General features: G+C 29.8%; 1 protein-coding gene across 1 annotated transcript in view; it reads right to left on the bottom strand.

The window, feature by feature from the left end:
• Nucleotides 1-22,359, bottom strand: part of LOC134721299 (inositol 1,4,5-trisphosphate receptor type 3-like) — an 85,216-nt gene that overhangs the window by 55,983 nt on the left and 6,874 nt on the right. The window contains exons 3-13 of the mRNA XM_063584183.1: nt 15,386-15,459; nt 14,262-14,395; nt 13,628-13,714; nt 9,653-9,730; nt 6,505-6,585; nt 6,010-6,107; nt 3,516-3,603; nt 2,489-2,576; nt 2,228-2,335; nt 1,204-1,349; nt 356-434 (exon numbers count right to left, since the gene is read on the bottom strand). Of these exons, the coding sequence (XP_063440253.1) occupies nt 356-434; nt 1,204-1,349; nt 2,228-2,335; nt 2,489-2,576; nt 3,516-3,603; nt 6,010-6,107; nt 6,505-6,585; nt 9,653-9,730; nt 13,628-13,714; nt 14,262-14,395; nt 15,386-15,459 (1,061 nt within the window). The remainder of the gene's footprint in view (nt 1-355; nt 435-1,203; nt 1,350-2,227; nt 2,336-2,488; nt 2,577-3,515; nt 3,604-6,009; nt 6,108-6,504; nt 6,586-9,652; nt 9,731-13,627; nt 13,715-14,261; nt 14,396-15,385; nt 15,460-22,359) is intronic.

The raw sequence follows: 22,359 nt of genomic DNA, 5'->3' as shown, positions 1-22,359 counted from the left end.
GCTTTATTTGGCAACACTTTTAGGAATTTTGGTTCTCAATGCTCTCCAACTTCGTACTTTATTTGGCCTTTTAACCTTTTTGAATTCGAGCGTCACTGGTGAGTCTTTTGTAGACGAAACGCGTCTGGCGTATTTACTAAATTTAGTCCTGGTATCTATGATGAGTTTATTTATGTTCATCATTTGTTTCGTGTTTAACATTGAAGATAAGTATCATTTTGTCCTTGTACTTTCTGATTTATTATCAACGAAAATTTTAAAGGAATCCTATTCTACGAAATTGTGCTTAATCTTTGTAAACTCAAGTACAGATTATTTTTTTATATTTATTTTTAAAATAAGAAAGACACCATACCTTTCAGTGCATGTAACCAAAATCCAGTTAAAACATGCTCAATTCTACAATAGCTTTCATAACGAATTTCATCTCGTTCCTATAGAAAAGAAAAAGAGTAATTTTTTGGTTATTTATTATCTATTTGTTAACAAAATAATACTGATACAGACGTTTTTATATTGATACATTTTTTTAATTGACTTTAGAACATTTTTAACTGATTTTTTGTTGAACATATCACCTAAAAATTATACAACTTTTGATAGAGATTTTTTGTTAGTTTTATTTTGCTATTTTTGCCAATACATTCACAGAAACATTATTATTCTGAAGATGTGGATTTTATTATTTTCTATATCAGTGAATATGCTTGTAAGGAAATTCTATGAAAAGTTTCATCTACAAATATGTCACTGTCAATAGGGTTATCGATAACAAAGTTGAAATGGCAGTTAGTCTTTATTAAATTATCAGTGTATTTGGACAAAATATTCATCATTTCTCAAGAATGATAAAGCTCAAACTATATCAAGATATGACACTTGACATTATAGAAGTAAACTAATTGAAATACTTAATATCTTTTCATAAAAAGTTGATTTTTTTTTATTAAACTCAAGGTTGAATGAAGTATATCACCATCAGAGAGTAAAACAAATCTCTGTATCATATTTATAGAAATCTATAAATCATGACCGCTTCATTCCATGAACACTTTATCCAAGATAAATGAATAACATCATAATAAGATAAATGCTAGATTTTGTAATGAATTTCCGTAATGAGAATCAAGTTGAACCATTTAATATCAAATGTGCGATTCTATAAATGCGCGTTTAATCGTAAAAAAAACCATGAATGCTTACACTTATAACAGAGTAAAGTCTGAACACTGTTTTTGGATCTTCGTTGTCATCAGTCAATGTGATTTCTTTGGTAGCATCTATACACAGGTACTTTCGTGTTGTCATGTGACGTAGTCTCACTTGCTGTTCCCATCTCAATATATCACCTAAAAATATGTCCATCGGATTTAAACTCAGAAATCAGACTCAGAGGAAAATTCAAAACGCAAAAAAAAATCCATTATCAAATGGCAAAATCAAAAACTCAAAAATATCGAACTATAGGATGTCTTTATCACTTGTCGTGAAAAAGAGTTCAAATAATTTTCACTCAATTACATTATGTGAAATTACCTTAATTTCAGAAATAAATTGTAAAGGAAGAAAGTGAGGAAGAAAATACCACAAAAATTTAAAACTTATTAATGGAAGAAAGAACGAAAATTATATGAAATGAACGAAATAACGAAACTAAATATGAAAAAAGACTGAGCCACACGAAACCATGATCAAGAGACATTTCACAGAAAAGCAAGTATTGGATACCAAGAAACGTTGACATTACAATATCCTTCATCAAATAATGAAATTTGCATTTGCTATTAACGATAAGGATTTACAACATAAGCTGACACGTTTTCTGGAAATACAACACAAAACAATGCTTATACAATCACATTATGTAACACGATTCAACGAGGAAAACAAACATGACAAATGTCAAAAGGAAATTAAAAAGCAATAGGTGTATTGGGTGATCTATAAACTCGTATAGTTTTTCTTTAAATCAAATAAGCAGTGTCGTTCATTCAAAAAATATATAATAACTAGAAACAAATTAGTCTGGTTTGTCTATAATATGATAATTAAGACATATCAATGTATAATATGTACTTTTAGTATTCGTTTTCTTTGTCCCTAAAGAAGACTATACTTTTGTACCGTTCTAAATTTGGTACGGTTTGTATTTGGTCTGATTGTTCAAACACGTGAAAATATTCTTCTGTTGGGAGAAAAGAGCGTCGTATCTGCTAAGAAAACTAACCATTCAATATTCCATTTTCAGCTTCAATTTGCCAAAATGTGTTTCCTGAAGTCGGCGGAGATAATGTTCTTGGTTTATGCTGGTCCATAACTCGTATCCTAAAATGAACTGAAAAAAATTTAAAATACAAAAGATAGTTAATGGCATACAAATTAAACAGTTTGAATATAAAATTAGGTGTGATATGATTGCCAATATGACTTTACCCGCAAACCGAATACGTAACAGTTTAAATGTGTTTTGACAAAAATAAAAGTATACCATCTTCGGTAACTTCTTCATCAAATAAGCCTTCTGCCACCAAGTAAGCCTCCAACTCCTTATGGAACAACCGTATACAACTGCCTCCCTGAAATATAAACGTCGTGTCTTTTACTATTATGCTTATTGTATGACTTCATATCGAAAACTTTGTTTTATTCTTTTAACGCTCAAACTTTTTTTTTATTCTTTTAACGCTTAAACAATGTAAACATGATGGCACAAAACATATGCATTAACAGAACCAAAACACGCGAAAATGATCAAGAGAGATATTTTCTAAAAAGTTAACGGTTGACGTTCTACAAAATGTTAGTGTGGCCATAGGCATAAGGAAAAGCTGTGTTTCGGTTATCATATATTTGTGTTGAATTTTCTACAAGAAATAAAACAACCCATAAATTTATGACCGATTAAGTTCTTTAAAAATCTTTCTCAAATTTATTTTCCACTCTCTGTGGCTATTACAAGACACTTTTCTAAACAGTCTAATGATTGGCATCAACGATAATTTAACTTTATTTTGGCGAATACTTTCATGAACGTATATCTATTTCGGAACAAATCATATATTTTGTTTTACTAAGATAGTATCTCATATTTGAAATAAAACTTAAAATTTTTTTCAAAATAGCCTTATCCCTTCTGGTAGCTGTGATTTATATCATTCATCGTCAATATTATTTATTAATAGTAAAAGTTTCAAAATGTCTTTATAAAAAAATTTAGGTAGATTATATTATAGTATACATTTATAAATAAAATTCGCATCATTTTGAATGGATTGGAGATTTATTCTTATTCTTTGATGAATGATACCTGATAATGGTTTCAATCTCTCCTTCTTTTCATCAAGTTTGATTAGAAAAATTAGGAAATTGAAAATATAAAAAATCTATCTTTTTAATAGGGATAATATTCGAGTATCCTTAAAACATAATTTTCGTTACTATGTTTCTATAGATATTTATATAGCAAGTATAACATAGATGTTAATAGAAAAGTTACTCTATAAAGTACATCTTACCCTGACATAAGGGTCATGCTCTGGTATTCCAGGATGAAATCTGATAAGTGAAAACCCCGATCGTTCTACACCAAGGTTGATTTCCGATCTGCAAAGATATATTTTAAATGGGAACATAGAAGAAACAGATAATCAAAAATAGATATTGTGTATTTACATTCCATTAATCATCGCTGATGTTTCATTTAACATTGTAAGATAATCTATATAATGTATTTTATCGTTTTAATAAAAAAAATTAAGTTTACCACTTTGTTTGCAATGATATTGTTTAATGTATATTATTAGATAATTTAGTTTTAACTGATTTCGCCTTTGTAACATACAATTGATGAATTTCATTCTTATGGACACATAGGAAGGAAGATGACGGAAGAAATGTAAGAATCAATCAGACACTCAAACGACAGGAAAAGACAAAAAATAACAGAATATGAACAAACATCTAAAAAGTTAGCATAAGTACCAAGCTTCCAGGCAAATTCAAAACGGAAGGTCCCTACAGGAGAAAACCGACAGGAGGGAGAAAAATATTCCATGTTCAAGCTAGAAAAGTTACAAACTTTAAGAAGGTTGTAACATAAGAATAGATGAAACACAATTTTGATGATGAGAAATTTAGAATGTAGGTCACAAGTATACATTTTTAAGAAAGTCATAGTAAATAAAAAAAGATTCATTCTTACTGTCGAACCACTGGATTGTTCCTTAAAGATAATTCAGATAATAGTTACTTTTGTTGAAACAATGTTTACACATAAAAACTTATTTTGGTATAAATGTTTATAGATATGCACGTTAACATAGGTTACCATTGCAAAGATGTTGTATATGCTATGCATAACAAAATATTTCCTCTTTCATACAAACAAAATTTAAGAAAGACTTGATCAAGTAAATGCACGTTGTTATAAGCTTGATGTCTCTATGCATCTGCTGGTGGACGTTTCGTCCCCGAGGGTATCACCAGCCCAGTAGTCAGCACTTCGGTGTTGACATGAATATCAATTATGTGGTCATTTTTATAAATTTCCTGTTTACAAAACTTTGAATTTTTCGAAAAACTAAGGATTTTCTTACCCCAGGCATAGAAAACCTTAGCCGTATTTGGCACAACTTTTTGGAATTTTGAATTCTCAATGCTCTTCAACTTTGTATTTGTTTGGTTTATAAATATTTCGATATGAGCGTCACTGGTGAGTCTTATGTAGACGAAACGCGCGTCTGGCGTACTAAATTATAATCCTGGTACCTTTGATAACTATTTACACCACTGGGTCGATGCCTCTGCTGGTGGACGTTTCGTCCCCGAGGGTATCACCAGCCCAGTAGTCAGCACTTCGGTGTTGACATGAATATCAATTATGTGGTCATTTTTATAAATTTCCTGTTTACAAAACTTTGAATTTTCCGAAAAACTAAGGATTTTCTTACCCCAGGCATAGAAAACCTTAGCCGTATTTGGCACAACTTTTTGGAATTTTGAATTCTCAATGCTCTTCAACTTTGTATTTGTTTGGTTTATAAATATTTCGATATGAGCGTCACTGATGAGTCTTATGTAGACGAAACGCGCGTCTGGCGTACTAAATTATAATCCTGGTACCTTTGATAACTATTTGTAGTGGTTCACATTTTGTCAAACAAGGCGGCCTTGTATGGCTATATCATGAAATGAATAGTGCTTATGTTTGCAGTCTGTATGTCAATTTCTTGTCATATGGTATATGGTTAAGGTTTGTCACATTTTATATTATACCTTATTTTAAGCATTCATCTAAAAGACACAACAAAAATGTAACAAATGCGAACATATATATCGCAAATGGAAACAACTGTTTGTTTCGCATTACATATGTGAAGCCTTTTCAATTACTGAACCGCTATCCATCAAGAGAACAACGTTGGAAACAGTTAAATTGTAAAGATGCTTGGTACGCTATACATACAAATATAACCTAAAATAATAGTTTGATCAATGTGTTTTATGGTCTTAACGCATGTTTTTCTATCGGAAATATTGTAAAATTTAAGACAATTTAAGAAAATGCACAAAAGAAATTAATTTTAAAGATCAACAAATGAATAATACCCTCGGAAGTAACATTCCGCTAGTAATTATATTGACTATTTGATAGTATATAAAATTTAAACGTACAGATATCTCTCTGTTCTTCATAGTTCCGTTATAAGAAATGCTCAAAGAAGCCAAGGAACTGTTATAAATTTTTGACAGTCTTTTAGTACTAAATTTTCATGAATATACGCTCGAGTTAAAAATATTAAAAGCCATGTATGAATCCGTGAATAATTAAAATCGTGATTAAAAAAAACTTTAATTAACCAATGTAAGAAAACAAACGGTGTAAATAGTGTTTTTTTTTCTAACTGACTATGTATTATAAAGTTGATAAAAAATACCAAAAAGGGCTTAATAAACAAAATATGTATATATTTTAAAATTTTCTTTATAACTCGAATGAAAATTACTTACCCATAAGTTAAATGATCTACATTAAAAGGCTGACTAGCATGAAAAAAGTGACCAGGCGATTTTATGCTTTCATAAACTATCTGGTCATATATCTGAACCTGTAATTTAAAAAGCGAGGCAGCTATTTAGGTCATTTAAAATCAGTTTGATACGAGACTTCCTGCAAATATGCTGTCGTATAAAGATTCAGATTTTTTTTTAATAATTATTTTTTCTTGATAGTTAGAAGCGTGCAATGCTGCAATACGGAGTAACAAGATATAGAAGATGTCATAATTTGTTTATATTATCATTATGCACACATTATGTTTACTGTTTCCTTTTTATTTAGTAACTGGTCATTACCTGGTAGATTCGTTTTTAATTTAAAATGCGCTGATATTCTTTATTCAACCCTTCTCCTTTTAGTTTATACTACAGTAATACTGTTTCCTCAAATAAGAGTACTTTTTTTTATTCTTTATTGTAACTGTTCTATATAAAAATACAACTTACCACTTCTCCTTCAGATTTTACTTTGTATTGTGGAAGGATGCGAAACTGTGCATTCTTAGCATTGTAGTTATGAAGCATTATCTATAACAAATTAATGGTTCTGTTATAAATCAAAAGAGAGTTATATACATAATGATGAACAGTAATGTTTGCATGGATGAAACCTTGTCACCAACACATTTACCATTATTTAATCTATATATCATGTTAGAATTGAAAACAATTAAATTGAACATAGACACACATAACAGAAAATGTTCAGGCAATAAGTTTAAGATTTACCACACCATTGAACAATGGTTGAAAAAGGTATGAAAAAATAACGAAATTCTAAGACAAATAAAAAAGGGGAAAGTTCATGAAAACTGACAAAGTGGAATGCTGTTAGTCAACTACTTAATAAACAAGTGAAAAATGGCTACCATATTCCTTACTTGGTAGCAGAATTTTCCGAAGAAAGTAGGTTAAACCGGTTTTGATATTTATCTAAACCCCCTAAGCGTATGACAGGGTTTTTTTTTCTAATAGTTCCGTTGTATTGGCAAAACTGAATGTTCATCCTTAACAGATTTAAATGTGTAATATGACTATAATTGGGATCCAGCAGCAATTCTGCGTAAACTTCCATCACACACATACAACACAACTGACTAAAAAAATTGAACAAACATACATTTTAATTCAACTTGGACTTGGATGGAGTAGATGGTAAAAAATGAAAATAATAACGTGACGTTTGACAATGATGATAACGAATGTCGCTCTAAGAATATATCATAAATCGACAAAGAAAAAAAAACAATCTGCATAAGGATTGCCTAAAGTTAAAAAGTCAAATACAAGATGACGGTATGCCTGATGTTGAATGTAACCGTATCACATGTAAATCACATGACTATTTACTAGCAGTAGCTTTCGGGTAAGGGAACCATATTGATAGATTATATTTAGGAAATGTCTTGTCTGGTCTTTGACATGAAATGAATAAAAGCTACTTATGCCGTATGAAGAATAAACTGACATTATGATACAGGAAATAGCTGACAAAGTAAATTGAAGCTGTCATGTCAAATTTAGATATAATATTAAGTCAAATGAATAGAGAAATGAAATATTTTTCCTTCACCAAAAGGAAAGAATTGAAATCAAACTTTAACGTTTATTTGATGGGAAGGTTTCCTTTTGAATCATATGTAGTTAACGGAATCGGCCGTTTCAGAATCTCAAGGACTGTGGGTAATTTCATTGTTCGTACCCTAAAATGAAAATAACGTCACGTCATTGGTTAAGTTACCATTGTTCATGACATTTTTAACCAATCAGGACGTTTTAGTGTACACTTTTGAAAATATTACCCAGGCTGCATTAGATTTTGAAACGGCGAATTAGCAAAGACATTCGTGAAAACCATTTTAAAATAGAGGTTTTACAAATATCATCCATCTATTAATTACAAAAATTGCATTTCCTTTTGTCTTTGAATATTATACTGACTTTGAAAGCTTTAAATATAATGATTTCTGAGTAAATTAATCATCTATTTTAAAAAAAGAACTACATGTTATTGTTTTCTAGAGGTGTGATTGCATTGGTGTTTTATCTTCCCTAATGGTATTTAGTGTGTTTCCCCGCGAAGTCACAAACATGCTGTTATGTTCGACAAATAATTAACAATAAATCAATTGGTAAAAACAGTTTTTATAGATAATGATAATCGTTATTAAGAAAAATGCATGAAAAATGCTTAAATTAAAACATGTAAAACTATAGATAAGACCTATCAATCAAGCCAAATCAGTTTCTTAAAAGCACTTTTATGGGATTGATATTCTCTAAATCTATGACATCAAATCAAATCTAAGAGCGCATGACATAAACAAAATAACTATATTTAACGATATGGAACGACAACGATAAATAGTTGTAACAACTATTGTGTGTATTTATAGAAATAATCTAATATTTTCATCAGACATGAAAAACGTTAATAACATCTACAAAAGAACAACCCGATCGTTTTATTTTCTTAATCACTGGAAATATTACTATAAACATGTTTAATCAATGAAAGAAAAAAATCTTCAGTGAGTGATATATCGATATATGACATAAAAGTGCTGAATTGGAATCATTTATCATTCTTTGAAGCAAATATAAACATAACTGCCTTACAACATATATCTTTAGAAGAATTGTACTGATAAAAACTGCTGATTCCCTGAGCTGACATTACTTTCTAAATATATGTCATATCTTGTTTACTTACGCTTGCAAAGCACGTTATTGGCAATATGTGGGCACAGATATATTTTTTTCGAAAAATTGAAGTTATGCATCTGGTTTTATGAATATTTCTTATTTTCACAATATATACATTATATATTGCATTTGGTATAAGCCATATTCAAAGTGGGGCAGTAAATACAATCAAACTTTGCAGTTAACAGATTTTGCACAGGCAAGTGCACATCATTGTGTCAAGAAATTCAAATGTGGTGCAACGTGGTATGAACTTAGCAATATATGATGGTATAACAATCTAGTTATGCGTAGTAATTTTTACATTATTTACAATTCAACGACATGAAAATATATTGTAGAAGGCGATAGTCGTGATTTTTAAATGAAACAGACACTCCATAGGGGGAAATGGGTTATGACAATTATTCTGTATTAGAAATATATACGTGTATTCAGGAAAAATATTATTATGGAAATGACATGAAATCTTATTTTAAAGCGAACATATTGAAAAGAACTAATACTCTGTGCTTCTCTAATGGTATGTTTCAAATGTCATATATTGTTATTAAACCTGTTCATTAAGTCATGTAATTGTGTTGAAGCTATACAGTTGAAATCCTTAGGGTAAAAGTTGACGATAAACGGACTTTTTTAAAATTTCTGGTCATGTCTTTGGAGTGTGAGGTCACTAAGGGTTAAGGCTATGGCAAGTCATCATATTTTATACTAAAGACATTTATTTTTTTCTTTTAAAACGGATTAACCAATTTGATTTGCATCACATAATCGGAATAATGAAGCAAACGTGATTATACATTTTTTACCAAGTGCAGATATCATCTTTTTTACTATCCATATTCCGAATGAAACATTTTTCTTTTATCAAACAAGATACAAAACTTACCATCATATTATTTTTATCTCTTTGACTCGTTTGGGACGTACACATATGCACATACTTGCTGGTTAACACATGTTTCAGCTGAAAAGTAGACAAAATACAATCTGTAATAGTAAATTAACTATTTAACGTTAAAGCTTTAACAACTGTGCATGTCTGTGTAAGTATTTGACACTCTCTGATTAAAAAAGTCTTATTTCTAAAGTATTGTTTTCCAATTCAATCGCCATGAAGACTCTCGTCCTTCAAGAAAACTGCAAATTCATAACTTAAAATGTTAAGAGTCCTTTTTTGCTGTTTTCGGAACCATCATTAAAAATGTAATACGTACGAGATATAAGAAAAAAACAATGCTACATTGTATAATAACGTATACGATATATAACTTAACTATTCCGAGTAAGTTTGTAAACTAGGTATATTATGTTTTAAAGAGCATTTGAACTGCTCTTCTTTGTAGATCGTTTTGCTATTGAAATCCTAAATGTTTTATCTAATTGATTTCTGTCATGCAAAAGGATGGTTATCTCTTCCGATTGGTGTCATACGACAGTTTTAGACAGAAAGAGAAAAAGTCAATTATAGATTACTTTTTATAACCGCTGTTATATTATGTTTATAGCATTGACACTAATATAGTGTATCTCCCTAGTTTTTGGTGGGGTTCGTGTTGTTTATTCTTTAGTTTTCTATGTTGTGTCATGTGTACTATTGTTTTTCTGTTTGTCTTTTTCATTTTTAGCCATGGCGTTGTCAGTTTGTTTTAGATTTACGAGTTTGACTGTCCCTTTGGTGTCTTTCGTCCCTCTTTTTTTGACATATATAGCCCGTTGGCAGTTACGCCTAAGATGTTATGCTTATATTGTTCTCAGTTATGGTGTTTTTTTCACGAGATAACTTTTCTCATGTGTATTATTTCTTTTTTTCTATCTAAATTATAAGATAGCTCTTCCTAAGTATTTGTTATATAACTTCGCTCAAAACAACTACAGAATATCTGTTTAAATTCTGTTTCTTTTCTCTGTGTGCTCTCTTGCTTGATTTGTGGTCCTGAATGTATTTAACATTATAGTGCAGATTTTGAAGATTCATAGTTATGTGAATTTTTTTTAAACCATCCATTTTGTTTTAAAAGTTTTTACCTTCATTTTTTGGTTTATCGAATGTAGCGATTGTACCTTCTGAAGTATTTTATGCTTCTGAATGTACTTTTATGCAGTCAAGTTATTAGTTCTATATAAACTATAACTTTATTTTCTGCTTCAATAAGCTGCTTTTGTAATCGTACAGGCCATAATAAATTTGTACATTAACCAAATTACTACCATGATCAGTTTTCTCTGATTGTGATTGGTGTAAATAAAATCCCTACGTCATGACCCTTCTCTTCTAGATGTAACGAAGTTCAATTACTACTCTTTATGAACAGGAATAATTTGTTTTGCCTGATGAGGTCATATATTTCTGTAAATCATGTTTCATATCAAACTAATTCATTTGATAAATATGGGGCATGAAATTGATTTATTTTACATGCGGCTTTATATAACAAGGCCAATCAAAGTTTTATATACGAAACATACAACAATTTGTACAGAGTTCGTCATTACATTTTTTTCGTACTTAATTGAAGTCACAGGCAGGTTTATAATTTTCTTAATAATTAATCATATATTATGAATTAAAAGAGGGTTGAAAAACATATTATAACAATGGGTTCTTTTCTAACTTTCATAGTTCAGCTATTTTTATAAGTTTCTCACAACTTCTTATATTTATTCTCAGAATATTTGTCTTTTTTGTTAGAATCTATCGTCAATTTTCAAATTGCAGTATTTTATATTTACCATCTTTTATTTCAAGGTTTTTCACATCTGCTTTAAAACTTAGTAGACATATGTAAATATTGAGTTGACATATGTTATGAAGGGAGTAGATATATGCAAATTAATTTAAAAAGAACTATAACATGTGTAAAGATTCAAGAACGTATCTCCAATTAGATGGTAATGCCAAAAGTCACTCTACTGCTGTTTTTTGCTTTTATTTTGTCTTACGTTTCATACCTATTTAATATTAACATTGATATAAACAGACACACCAGGTTGTATTTAACTAAAGCTATATTTATTACTGTATAAACACAACGCATTTGATAAGAGGAGATATGTGTCTGTTATATTGTTTTTGTACTACGCAACTGGATATGATTGAGACGAGACATGTATGTGACAAAATGAAAACACTGTTGTGAGCACATTGACTAATACAATTTTATTTTCTGAAGAGAATTGGTTGTTAGCTGTACATACGGATTATTGATGTAATTGTGATGTTAAACGTGGGATCCTATTTTGAATAAAATTTCTTGGCGGTTTGCATTTGAGAATGAACTATGACATATATATTTCACTTTTGATGAGTTTCACTTTATTAAGTTTATTCAGATAATTCCATTTATATCTGACCTCTATTTCTGTGCCATTTTTTGTCTAGACTTAAGAACCACCAATTTACTCATATTACTGTTATACTATATAAAGCTAATAGAACTGTTTGACCAACAGATTATGATTTATAGCATCGTTTGAGGTAAACAATGATGATGAAGATATTATTAAAATACAAAGAAAATGGAAATTGTTCTGTAAAAATCGCTCTACGGTTCATGCTGTTAAGACAACATAATAACCTCAATTTAATAAATAAAATTTTGATTACCAATTATATTTATCAACGTCTTCTTTGAAAAAAAATAACTTTCCTTTCAATTCATATGCAGTTCAATAATCTTTAAGTGATTACAAGTATCTTTTTAATTTTCAAAACTTGAAATTTTTTCAAACTAATTATTTCTAATAAGAAGCTTTCAAAAAATTCTGAATGTAACAAAAATAGATTTTTTGTCCTTATAACAGAACATTCATATTAGAAATATGATAAATTTTTATCACACTTGAAATAGAAAAGAATAGAGAAAAAGAAACGATGAATGGTTAAAAGACTCACAAACCAAAAACAAAGAGAAAAACAGCCAATGGCTACCTATGTATCTTCAAAGCAGCCAGAAAATTTTTAATTTAGGATCAATGTAGTTGTTGAGGGTTTCGTCAGACACACAAGAGTCCGGAAATTGATTGCATGAATCATTGCGAGAATCCCAAACAAATGGATCTAAAAGCCTACAATTAACTTTGTCCATTTTGGAGCTTATTTATGTGCAAAAAGAATTTATTGTTCAACTGGGTAGTAGATACAATCGAATATTAGTCCAGTCTAAACCTCAGTGAATAACCTCATTTGAAGAGTTGAGATCTACTATTTGTTGTTTTCATTCTTTTATTTAAAACTGTATTATTTCATATTGTGTAGTCATTTTAATACTCATATAGGTAGACTGATTTTTTAGAAATCTATACAAAAGGAAATAGGTTCAAGAGAGAGGCTGAAGCTCAAAGGACATTCAAATGCATAAGTCGAAGATAACTGGCAACGCCATGGCAAAACAAAAGACCAAAAGACAAACAACAGTATACAAAACATGACATAGATAGAGCAACACGAACCCGACCAAATTCAGATACGAATAGAATAATCGTAATTATGCATACAAGTAGCTGTACACAAATCAAGGAAGCCATGACTAGACTATATCTAGTACTTACAATCACCAGCGGTGGTATAATAAATAAAAATATTATACCTTTACTACAAAAGTTTAACCTATAGTTATTTTATTTTGTCTAAGTTTAAGCAATAGTTAATGAATAGTAATGTTTTCATTTCACAAAATAAAAAATAATGTTGCAAGAAAATTGAATGCGTAGGTCTTTAACTAAAATTGTTTGAAGAATTTGCAAAAATCTGCTAATTTTTCTGGTTATTAAAACAGATTTTCTGTTATCATTATATATCGGCACATTATCACCTATTACTTTATAGCTGATACGAAGTTTTGATTGAACAATATGAAATTACCTGAACAATTTCCCCATAGCGAACACGTTTCCCCATTTGTCGTTTCTGTTCCGCTGCATTATCTGCATCTTCAGCCTGGGCTGCAAGCTGAAAAATACAATTAACATTTGGAAAACTAATCAGAATAAATGTCGTTTAAAAATTTGCCTATTATTTTTATGATCTATCATTGAATCATATAAAACATACAACATACACTGAAATACTTTAAATCTGATGTTAAAGGCCTTTAAGAAAATATGTTTTGATTTCCAAAATTTATTAACTTTATCATTGAAAACCCATTGAAAATAATCTGGATAGGGGTTCTAAAAAGCTTAGTTTTGTTCATGAAAATATTTCACACAAATCAATGATAGGTTTATGAAAGACAGATAAGAATGCGACAAAAGTAAAACAAAAAGAGAGTCAAATTCAACAAAGAAAACATAAATAATCTACAAATGAAATGCATTGTAGCACTTATGATCAAATTATAATATTAAACTATGTTGAAGATGTTCATAGATTGAATAGAACTGGAATGTAAATCTCTTTTAAAAAAAGATCCAAATCAGAAATGTTTATTTATTTATGTCATTTACACGTCCTTGAAATAATAAATGATATGACAACAAAAAATAGTGCACTTTACCTTAGCTTGGTGTAAAATGGCACCCTTGTCATTAACCTCGAGAAGATTTCCTTGTGATGTGGTTGGTGCCGATAGCTTCCTTAACTTTTTATTCAGTTTATAGCGGTTTTGAATGCAAACCTCAAAAACAACCGCTATAATAAAAATAAAAAAATATGACTATGCAATAAATATCCCGTGTCATGTTTTTTTTATTTTTAATTTAAAAACAAATCTGAAAAGAATTTCTAAAAAATCTTTCTGTATCCAGTTGTATTTTACCTTTTACTTTAGTTTGACATGTATTGCTGATGTTCTTTCCAAAGAAAAAAACAGTATTTTTTTCTGTTGCTGTCGGTTTATAACGCAACATCTTCTTACATTTTTAAATAGTCATTAACTGAAACGAAATTTTCAGATTTTCAGGTTTGTTATTTATTTTATATGAAAATCATCAGGTTTAGGACATGTCAGTAGACTACGTTATTACGTTCGAATTATATTTTAAAATATGTATTGGATCTTTGTCTGCTTTGTATATCATCAATTTAAAAATACAAGCAGATTTCTTGGTTAACTTGTTAAATTGCGTCAAAACAGGAGATGTAAACTATCATATGATGTGTGATAGAGTTTCCACTTTCGTTGTGAACTATTTCAATTGTTAATATCTACTACTTATTTCGTTTTACATCGCTGTTTTTAATTCGTAACAGACCTCTGTTTTACTAGATCTTTATTTTTGCTGTTTCGTAGCAAGTACAAACACATTTTATACTGCCGACAATGTTTTGTATTTATCCTGCAATTTATTGACGGCACTTGAAGCTTAAATTGTTCAATCCTAAAAAATGTTTAAAAAAAGCTTAATAGTTTTAACGCAGATCGCCAAAACAAATGATGCATATTATCATTTGCTCAACATGGCAGTGGGGTAACAGGTTAAATAGAGCAAACATTTATTCATGTACCTGTTATTAGTATAAAAGCTGACTGCTCCGTGTTGAAGGCCGTACTTTAACCTATAATGGTTTAATTTTTAAATTGTCATTTGGATGGAGAGTTGTCTCATTGGCACTCACACCACATCTTCCTATATCTATGATAGCAGGATAAAAAAAAAAGACACTGCATATCATACAAACCATGTGGATTAGGTATCTTTGTTGGTTTTTCCCTGTCCTGGTTCTGATAAATGTATAGTCCACTATGGACAGAGCTATAAATACATAAATATTTATTTATAAAATAAATCACACATAAATGTATTATTACTAGAATCTTAATTAAGTGTAGCCTCAGAGTAGAAAAATGTATTTGCCAGATTTAAACTAAAATATCTGGTTATACACCAAATGAGAAATTAAAGAAAGACATGCGACAAATATAATGAAAACTATAAGACGAAATGCATTTTTTTTTGTTAGATCGTCCTGAAACTTGTAGAAAGTCATTCATTAATGATCGTTACATATGAAAAATTCAAAAAAAACAACATTGGTTTCAGCCATATACGTATAAACACGGAACCTTAAATTTATTTATAACCAAAAAAAAATCAGTTTCAGATGTTAGATTTGTAGTTTTTTCAGCTAGAGTTGAATGACATTTGTTTGTAATCAATCATCAGATGAAAAATAAATGTCGGAAAATGATTAAAAAAATATTGATTGTAAACCTAAGTACCAATGTTCTTTGATATATTTTATTGTTTCATCGCATTTGATGCTTTTTCTCCCGACTTTAAATGACCGACTTCAGTTGGAAATTACACTAAAAAGATTAGTACACTTCCATTCACTTAGAACAGCTTTCTTAAGACAGGGTGCAAATATGTTGAAATAATTAAATCATTTGCATTTATTAGCAAAATGTCAAAAACTGTTATTTGTCTCTTTTCTTAGAATACTAATCGTAAAGATGGTATATTTATATGTACGTCTGCCACTGTCATGTCCTGACCGTGAATTGACTCCTACAGTTCACTTAAGGACACACAATACAGAATGCAAAGGATCATAGAAGATCTTGTAAAACAATATCATCAAATGTAGTATTGTAAACACACTTCTAAATGTGGGACAAACCTTGAAATAGATCTCCTCCGCTGGGTAGTATCTATTATATAGTTTATAGTTAATATCTTTATATCGATGTTTATTTACAATACAACATTTAATGTGACTGTATAACAAGATCTCTTGTGACCCTTTTCAATGTACGAAAAGATGAATTATGTATTTGTCAAATTTGTTAATATAGTCTAATAAGATGATTACATGTAAGCTCATAATGTTAATAAGGTTTTGAGTATGGATTGCCTGCTTTAGTTACATGTCGCAGGTTAAAGACTCGATTATTGAAGCACTATATTTCTATAGGGATGATTGGGTTAATTGGACAATAGCGCTGCCATCCATTTCACAAACAAATCTTACGACAAAAATAAGTCATGAGCATTTCAGAACTACTTACGATCGTTCATTGTCATAATTGTGAAAAGAGCCCCGGGATTCTATTCACGTGGTGTTGTTATTTATGTTGGATAAGTTTCGATTGCAATGAGTGATGTATGATGGTTATATTAGAGGCTAACCTGAATTGGAGAATACAGATTGGATAACAGATGGTTGGAGGCTTATGATTTATCAGCTACGTACTCTTGAATCAATTATAGAGAGTTCTATAATAAACAGAACGAAGAAATCTTGAACGTCATTACCCTATCCAGCACGAATAGATCTGTTTAGGGAACTATACCATAAGCAGGCCTGTCAACTTTCCCGATTTTGTATACGGATTTCCCTTATCAAAGAGATTGACCTAACCCATGTTAATCCTCCATTATATACTGATGAGTAAAGTACTTCAAAAAAGGATTTCAAGGAATGAAAACAGATTTTCAATTGCATATTTGCGTAACTAAACCATAGAATTATTATTAAAACACTTATGCACAAAAGATGCAATAAGTTCTTTTGAGGAGTTTGCTGGTATGGAAACGCAGCACAAGTTCTATATCATCATCCGAATTCATATGGATAACTGAACGCGCTTGATGAAGCTAATTTGGCTAGCGAAATATTTTGTAAATCTGTATAAAATATAACAAGTATTTTCACAACACTCGTTAGTATGTTCAAGTTACGCATATTTCTTGGTATATTTATATAATAATGATTTAGAAACCGCATCAGTTAGAGAGAATGTTGATTCTTGCTATTTTAATATCCGATATGTAAATTCCTTTGATTACCCTGATGTGATCGTCGTTGCAAAAGACAAAAGTCCGACAGTCAGTCGGTTTCATATAGCACCAATTAATAGAATATAGAACCTTAATATAGTTTCCAAAAAGCATAGGGTACTTGTATATGATAAATGCTTATATAAATTAACTAAACGAATTAAAGACACCATGATGAACATGTGATATTTGCGCCAGACGCGCGTTTCGTCTATAAGACTTATGTATAAGACTTATCAGTGACACTCGAAGTTTAAATAGCATACAAAGCTGGAGAGCATTGAGGACCAAAACAGTCCTAAAACTTTTGCCAAATATAGCTAAGGTCATCTATTCTTGTGAGAGAAAAGGCATTTGTTTTAAAGTAAATATTGATGAAGGTTCATAATTTTTAGCAGAATTGTATAAGAATATAAACTCAAGGAGTTGTAGTATAATTGGCAATGAAATAATTATCCACCTCAGCAAAAACGACGAAGATGTGATTAACGGCATGGCTTCGTTGTCTTTAACTATGAGCAAAAGTTATATCGTAAAGAAAGCTATACATACCTTGGCATGAAACAACTTGTAATAATTGAGAAGAGAAATTGACCAGAAAACAGAAACTTGTGGGTGTATATATTGACAAAAATTTGGACTGGAAATTTCAAATTGACAATGTATGTAAAAACATAAGTTCTCGTATCGCACTGCTATCTAGAATTAAGAAATTTTTGGATATTAGTAGTAGAAAGTTGTTTTATAATGCTTATATTCTGCCCATATATTTGTTGCTCAATATGGGGAAATTGATATGAGGATGGATTTAAAAAAAAATCTTAATATGCATAAAAGAGCTGCAAGGATTATACTTGATGCACCAATACTAACACCTAGCATAAATTTATTTAAAGAGCTAAAATGGTTGAATTTCAAATCTAGAATTTCATATCATAAACTTATTCTTGTTCATAAAATTCTAAACGATAAAGCACATGATTACTTAAGGAACTCTGTTGTCCAATTGTTAACTTACATAGTAGAAATATAAGGTCATCTGTAAATAATAATTTAGCTGTTGTGCGACCGAACACAAATTCAATGAAGAAATCTTTTGCATATAGCTCATCAATACTTTGAAATAAACTACCAAATGAAATAAAATGTTGTGAAAACCTGGACACTTTTAAACAAAAATGTGTTGATTTCTTGACCATAAATGATTTATGACAACTTACTCAAATATTCTAATGATTTGTATTTTATGTTTATATATATATATATTAATTTTTTTTTCTTGTTCTACAGACAATTTAAAGTTGGCATGAATATTGCATTTACATAATTTGCTAAAAACTGTAAGCTTTGTAATATTTGTACTGTTTGTTCTTCGTGAGGGCCTCAATGAAGATTAACGAAAGCTAAGTGTGTCACCCTCTTTAAATAAAAACATTACTTACCATTTAAACTTATATTGTAAAATTAAAATTTGTTGTTAAAAAAATTATAAAATGATCTCAAATGAATGGTATGTCTACTTCATACAAAGCTCTGATTCCTTGTACGAAATTTGACATTACATTATATGTTTTTGTGGTTTGATTAGCTATTCAACGTTTTTATCAGGTTTTGGATTTTTAAATATTTTGAGTCAAGAGATTTTTATAGTTGAAATCCGCATCTGGTACACTAAAAAAGAGTAAAATTGAAATTGTTGATGTTATTGAAAGTAAGTTAATCGTTTGAATTCCAAATATGTTTGTATTCCAACGTGTCTACAAAATCTATTAACCCAGTTATTCATATTCCTGTTGTAGTTGTAGTTATACAAATATTACTTTTATTGTAATCAAAGTCGTCACTGCCATATCAAGCAAATGGAAAAAAAGTACGCTCAATAAAAGTAGTTTTCTATATTTGTAAATGAATATTATCATGAGAAATTGTAAAATTACAATAACGTCGGTTACAATTAACATTTATAATTAAGATCAGATTCAGATGGATAAATTAAGAAAAAAATGGATCGTTTGCAAAGTATACACCGTCTTAGTATCTGCAGATTTGTGAAGCAATACATTTAAACTTCATAACAGTAAGTGAAAAATCGGCAATTCGAGACAACAGTTAGTTCTCACCAGAATACTTTACTATTGGTTGCATAATATCTCTCAAAAACAAACACAAAAGTGTCAATATTAATAAATTCGTCGTAGAACCCATGATTACAATGTGTACGCCAGACGCCCGTCTATTCTACAAAAGATTCACCAGTGACGCTCTAATACCATCCAAAAAGTTAAAAGTCATAAGTTAATACCTCTATCAACATAAGCAATATATGTTAATTGATTCCTAATTATTGACATAGTACTATGGGTAGTTCAGAAGTTACTGGATGCAAATGCAAAATGAATCCCTATCAATTAACGCACATATGAACAAAAAATGTTAGACATGTAGTGAGTAAATGAAAAAAATGCTGGCATTGCTTGTTTTGGAAAAAAAATATCCTTTCTTTATTTTCTATCGCAGCATTTGAATTTTTCATTTACTTTAATGTTTGATAAAAACAATAGGAACGTATTGATAAATGATTGATTTATAGTCCAGGGCGATATTTTTTATTGATGTAGATTGACCATTGATACCCTTGAGGTATAACCTTTATATCAAAGTTACATTAATAATATTATTATTGGAGTATTATACTAAAATAATGGACATATCTAATTTATAATGTGAAACTCGCTTTTATAACTTTCAGTTGTTGAGTTAATATTTTATATAAAAGTATATAACCTACAGAATAAAACATAACGCATTATCAAGAATAGCATCAATTTATGTTTAGCCACTGAAAAATTAAAAGTATTTTATCAACCAAGAGATGATTCATTGCTCATGTGGAGAGTGCGAACATAGTTGATTTTTACCGAGAACAGAAATACAAGTGCAGGATCCTAAATAATTCAAATTGAATGATGTTAGGATTATGAGAGACTTGGTGTTATAAATAACACACAACAATGACTAAATGATTAGGCTGGGTACGAGACTTCAAACAAACCAAAGACAATAATAGCCAAAAGAAGTATAGAGAAAACCATAGTGTCTTTAAACAAAGACATGTGTATACAGTATGTCAAGCTCTAAATTGTTCCGAGTATATAAGGTGTCCATGAATTTTACAGAAACAATCAAAGATCTGTAACTTAAACCCAATTCTCAAAAATGATAAAAAAAAAACATAAAGATACTATGCTCACACAATTATGTAAAGATAACATGACTACACACAACTGTCATAAAAGTTGGATAAATTAGCTATTAAACCAGACTATACCAATTTGTTTCTTCATAACATGCTTTAACCAAGTTAGGAAGATAATAAACAGGTGTTTTCCATTCGTTCCGTTTGTCGATATATATAGAATACTACATGGGAAAATCCGTATCGCATGCTGTATCACCACGAGAAACCAATATCAGTCCCGAGGGCCGCAGGTCGAGTGGTGATACAGCATGCGATACGGATTTTGCAATGTAGTATTCTATTTATCATATATTTTAATAGCATCGGATTCATGGGATATCCGGGTTTTTTTTATCGTCCGATAGTATAAACAAGAAAAGAACACTACGATTTTCCTGTATTTTTCCAGCTGACTTTTTTTTTTATATATATATAGGCCTACATTGTAGACTTCCTTATTTGCTTAATATCCACATCGTAATGTCCCCTATAACTTAGTAACATTCTCAATATACTTTTAAGACCATGTATATAAATGCATTTACGATACTGTCCTATCATTTCAACTAAAATCAATATTTTTCAAAAAATAAATATTACCAGGTAACAATATGATAAATAAATACCATAAGATGTAGAAATGTTTAAAGTTTTATTGTTTATTAGGCGATGCTATTAGTCACGGTCATTTTAATGTTCTGACGAGTTGAACACCAAGAGAAATATTTCTTGAAAAGTTTGCTATGTATTCTAACAAATTCAAAATCGTAAAAATAATAATTTATGTTTAACCCATCAGATAATAAACAAACCTCACGAAGTTATGACCGAATAAACAATAAAACTTCAGAAATTCTACAGCGTATTGTATCTATTTTATAAAAATCACTCGTAAAGTCACTAGGTAATAATTTTTAAAAATATCGATTTAAGGTCAAGTTACAGTAAATGGGCTATGTCTTCGATTTCAGTAAAATTTGGCATACAGCTCTGGCTTGATGAACTTCAACTGAAAATCGAAAAAATAATGCATTTATCTCAATTATCGTTTGAAATATTACTGATTTAATTCTTACAAAATTGGTAAGCATTTGTATAGAAAGCACATAAAATCGGCGAAAACCCTTCAAAAATTTGTCTTAAAATCGCCAAATCTCTAATTCTACTCCATAGATTTTTCTTAAAAACTATATGTTGTTGATACATAAATTCCCGTTATAATGATGCAAAATAAAGATAGGGTCACCGACTTCGTTTTTACAGTTTACATCATTCAAAGTTGCGTTCTTTGTGAAAAAATCCAACAAAACGTCGAAATAATCGTAACGTTATCGCGTTGCAGGCCGTAAAACGTTGATTTTTGACGTTTTTCACTACCAATAAGGTAACAAATTGATTTTTAGATAAAAAACGAAGTCGGTGACCCTATGATTATTTTATATTATTAAAACAGAAATTTATGTGTCAACAATATATAGTTTTTTAAGAAAAATCTATGGAGTAGAATTAGAGATTTGGCGATTTTAAGACAAATTTTAGGAGGTTTTTCGCCGATTTTATGTGCTTCCTATACAAATGTTCACCCATATTAAGAGAAATCAATCTGCAATTTTTCAGCAAATAAAAGAGATAAA

The sequence above is a fragment of the Mytilus trossulus genome, chromosome 6 (assembly GCF_036588685.1).
Source record: "Mytilus trossulus isolate FHL-02 chromosome 6, PNRI_Mtr1.1.1.hap1, whole genome shotgun sequence".
NCBI lineage: Eukaryota > Metazoa > Mollusca > Bivalvia > Mytilida > Mytilidae > Mytilus > Mytilus trossulus.
The sequence above is the reverse complement of the archived record's forward strand: the minus strand, read 5'-3'. Positions and strand labels throughout refer to the sequence as shown.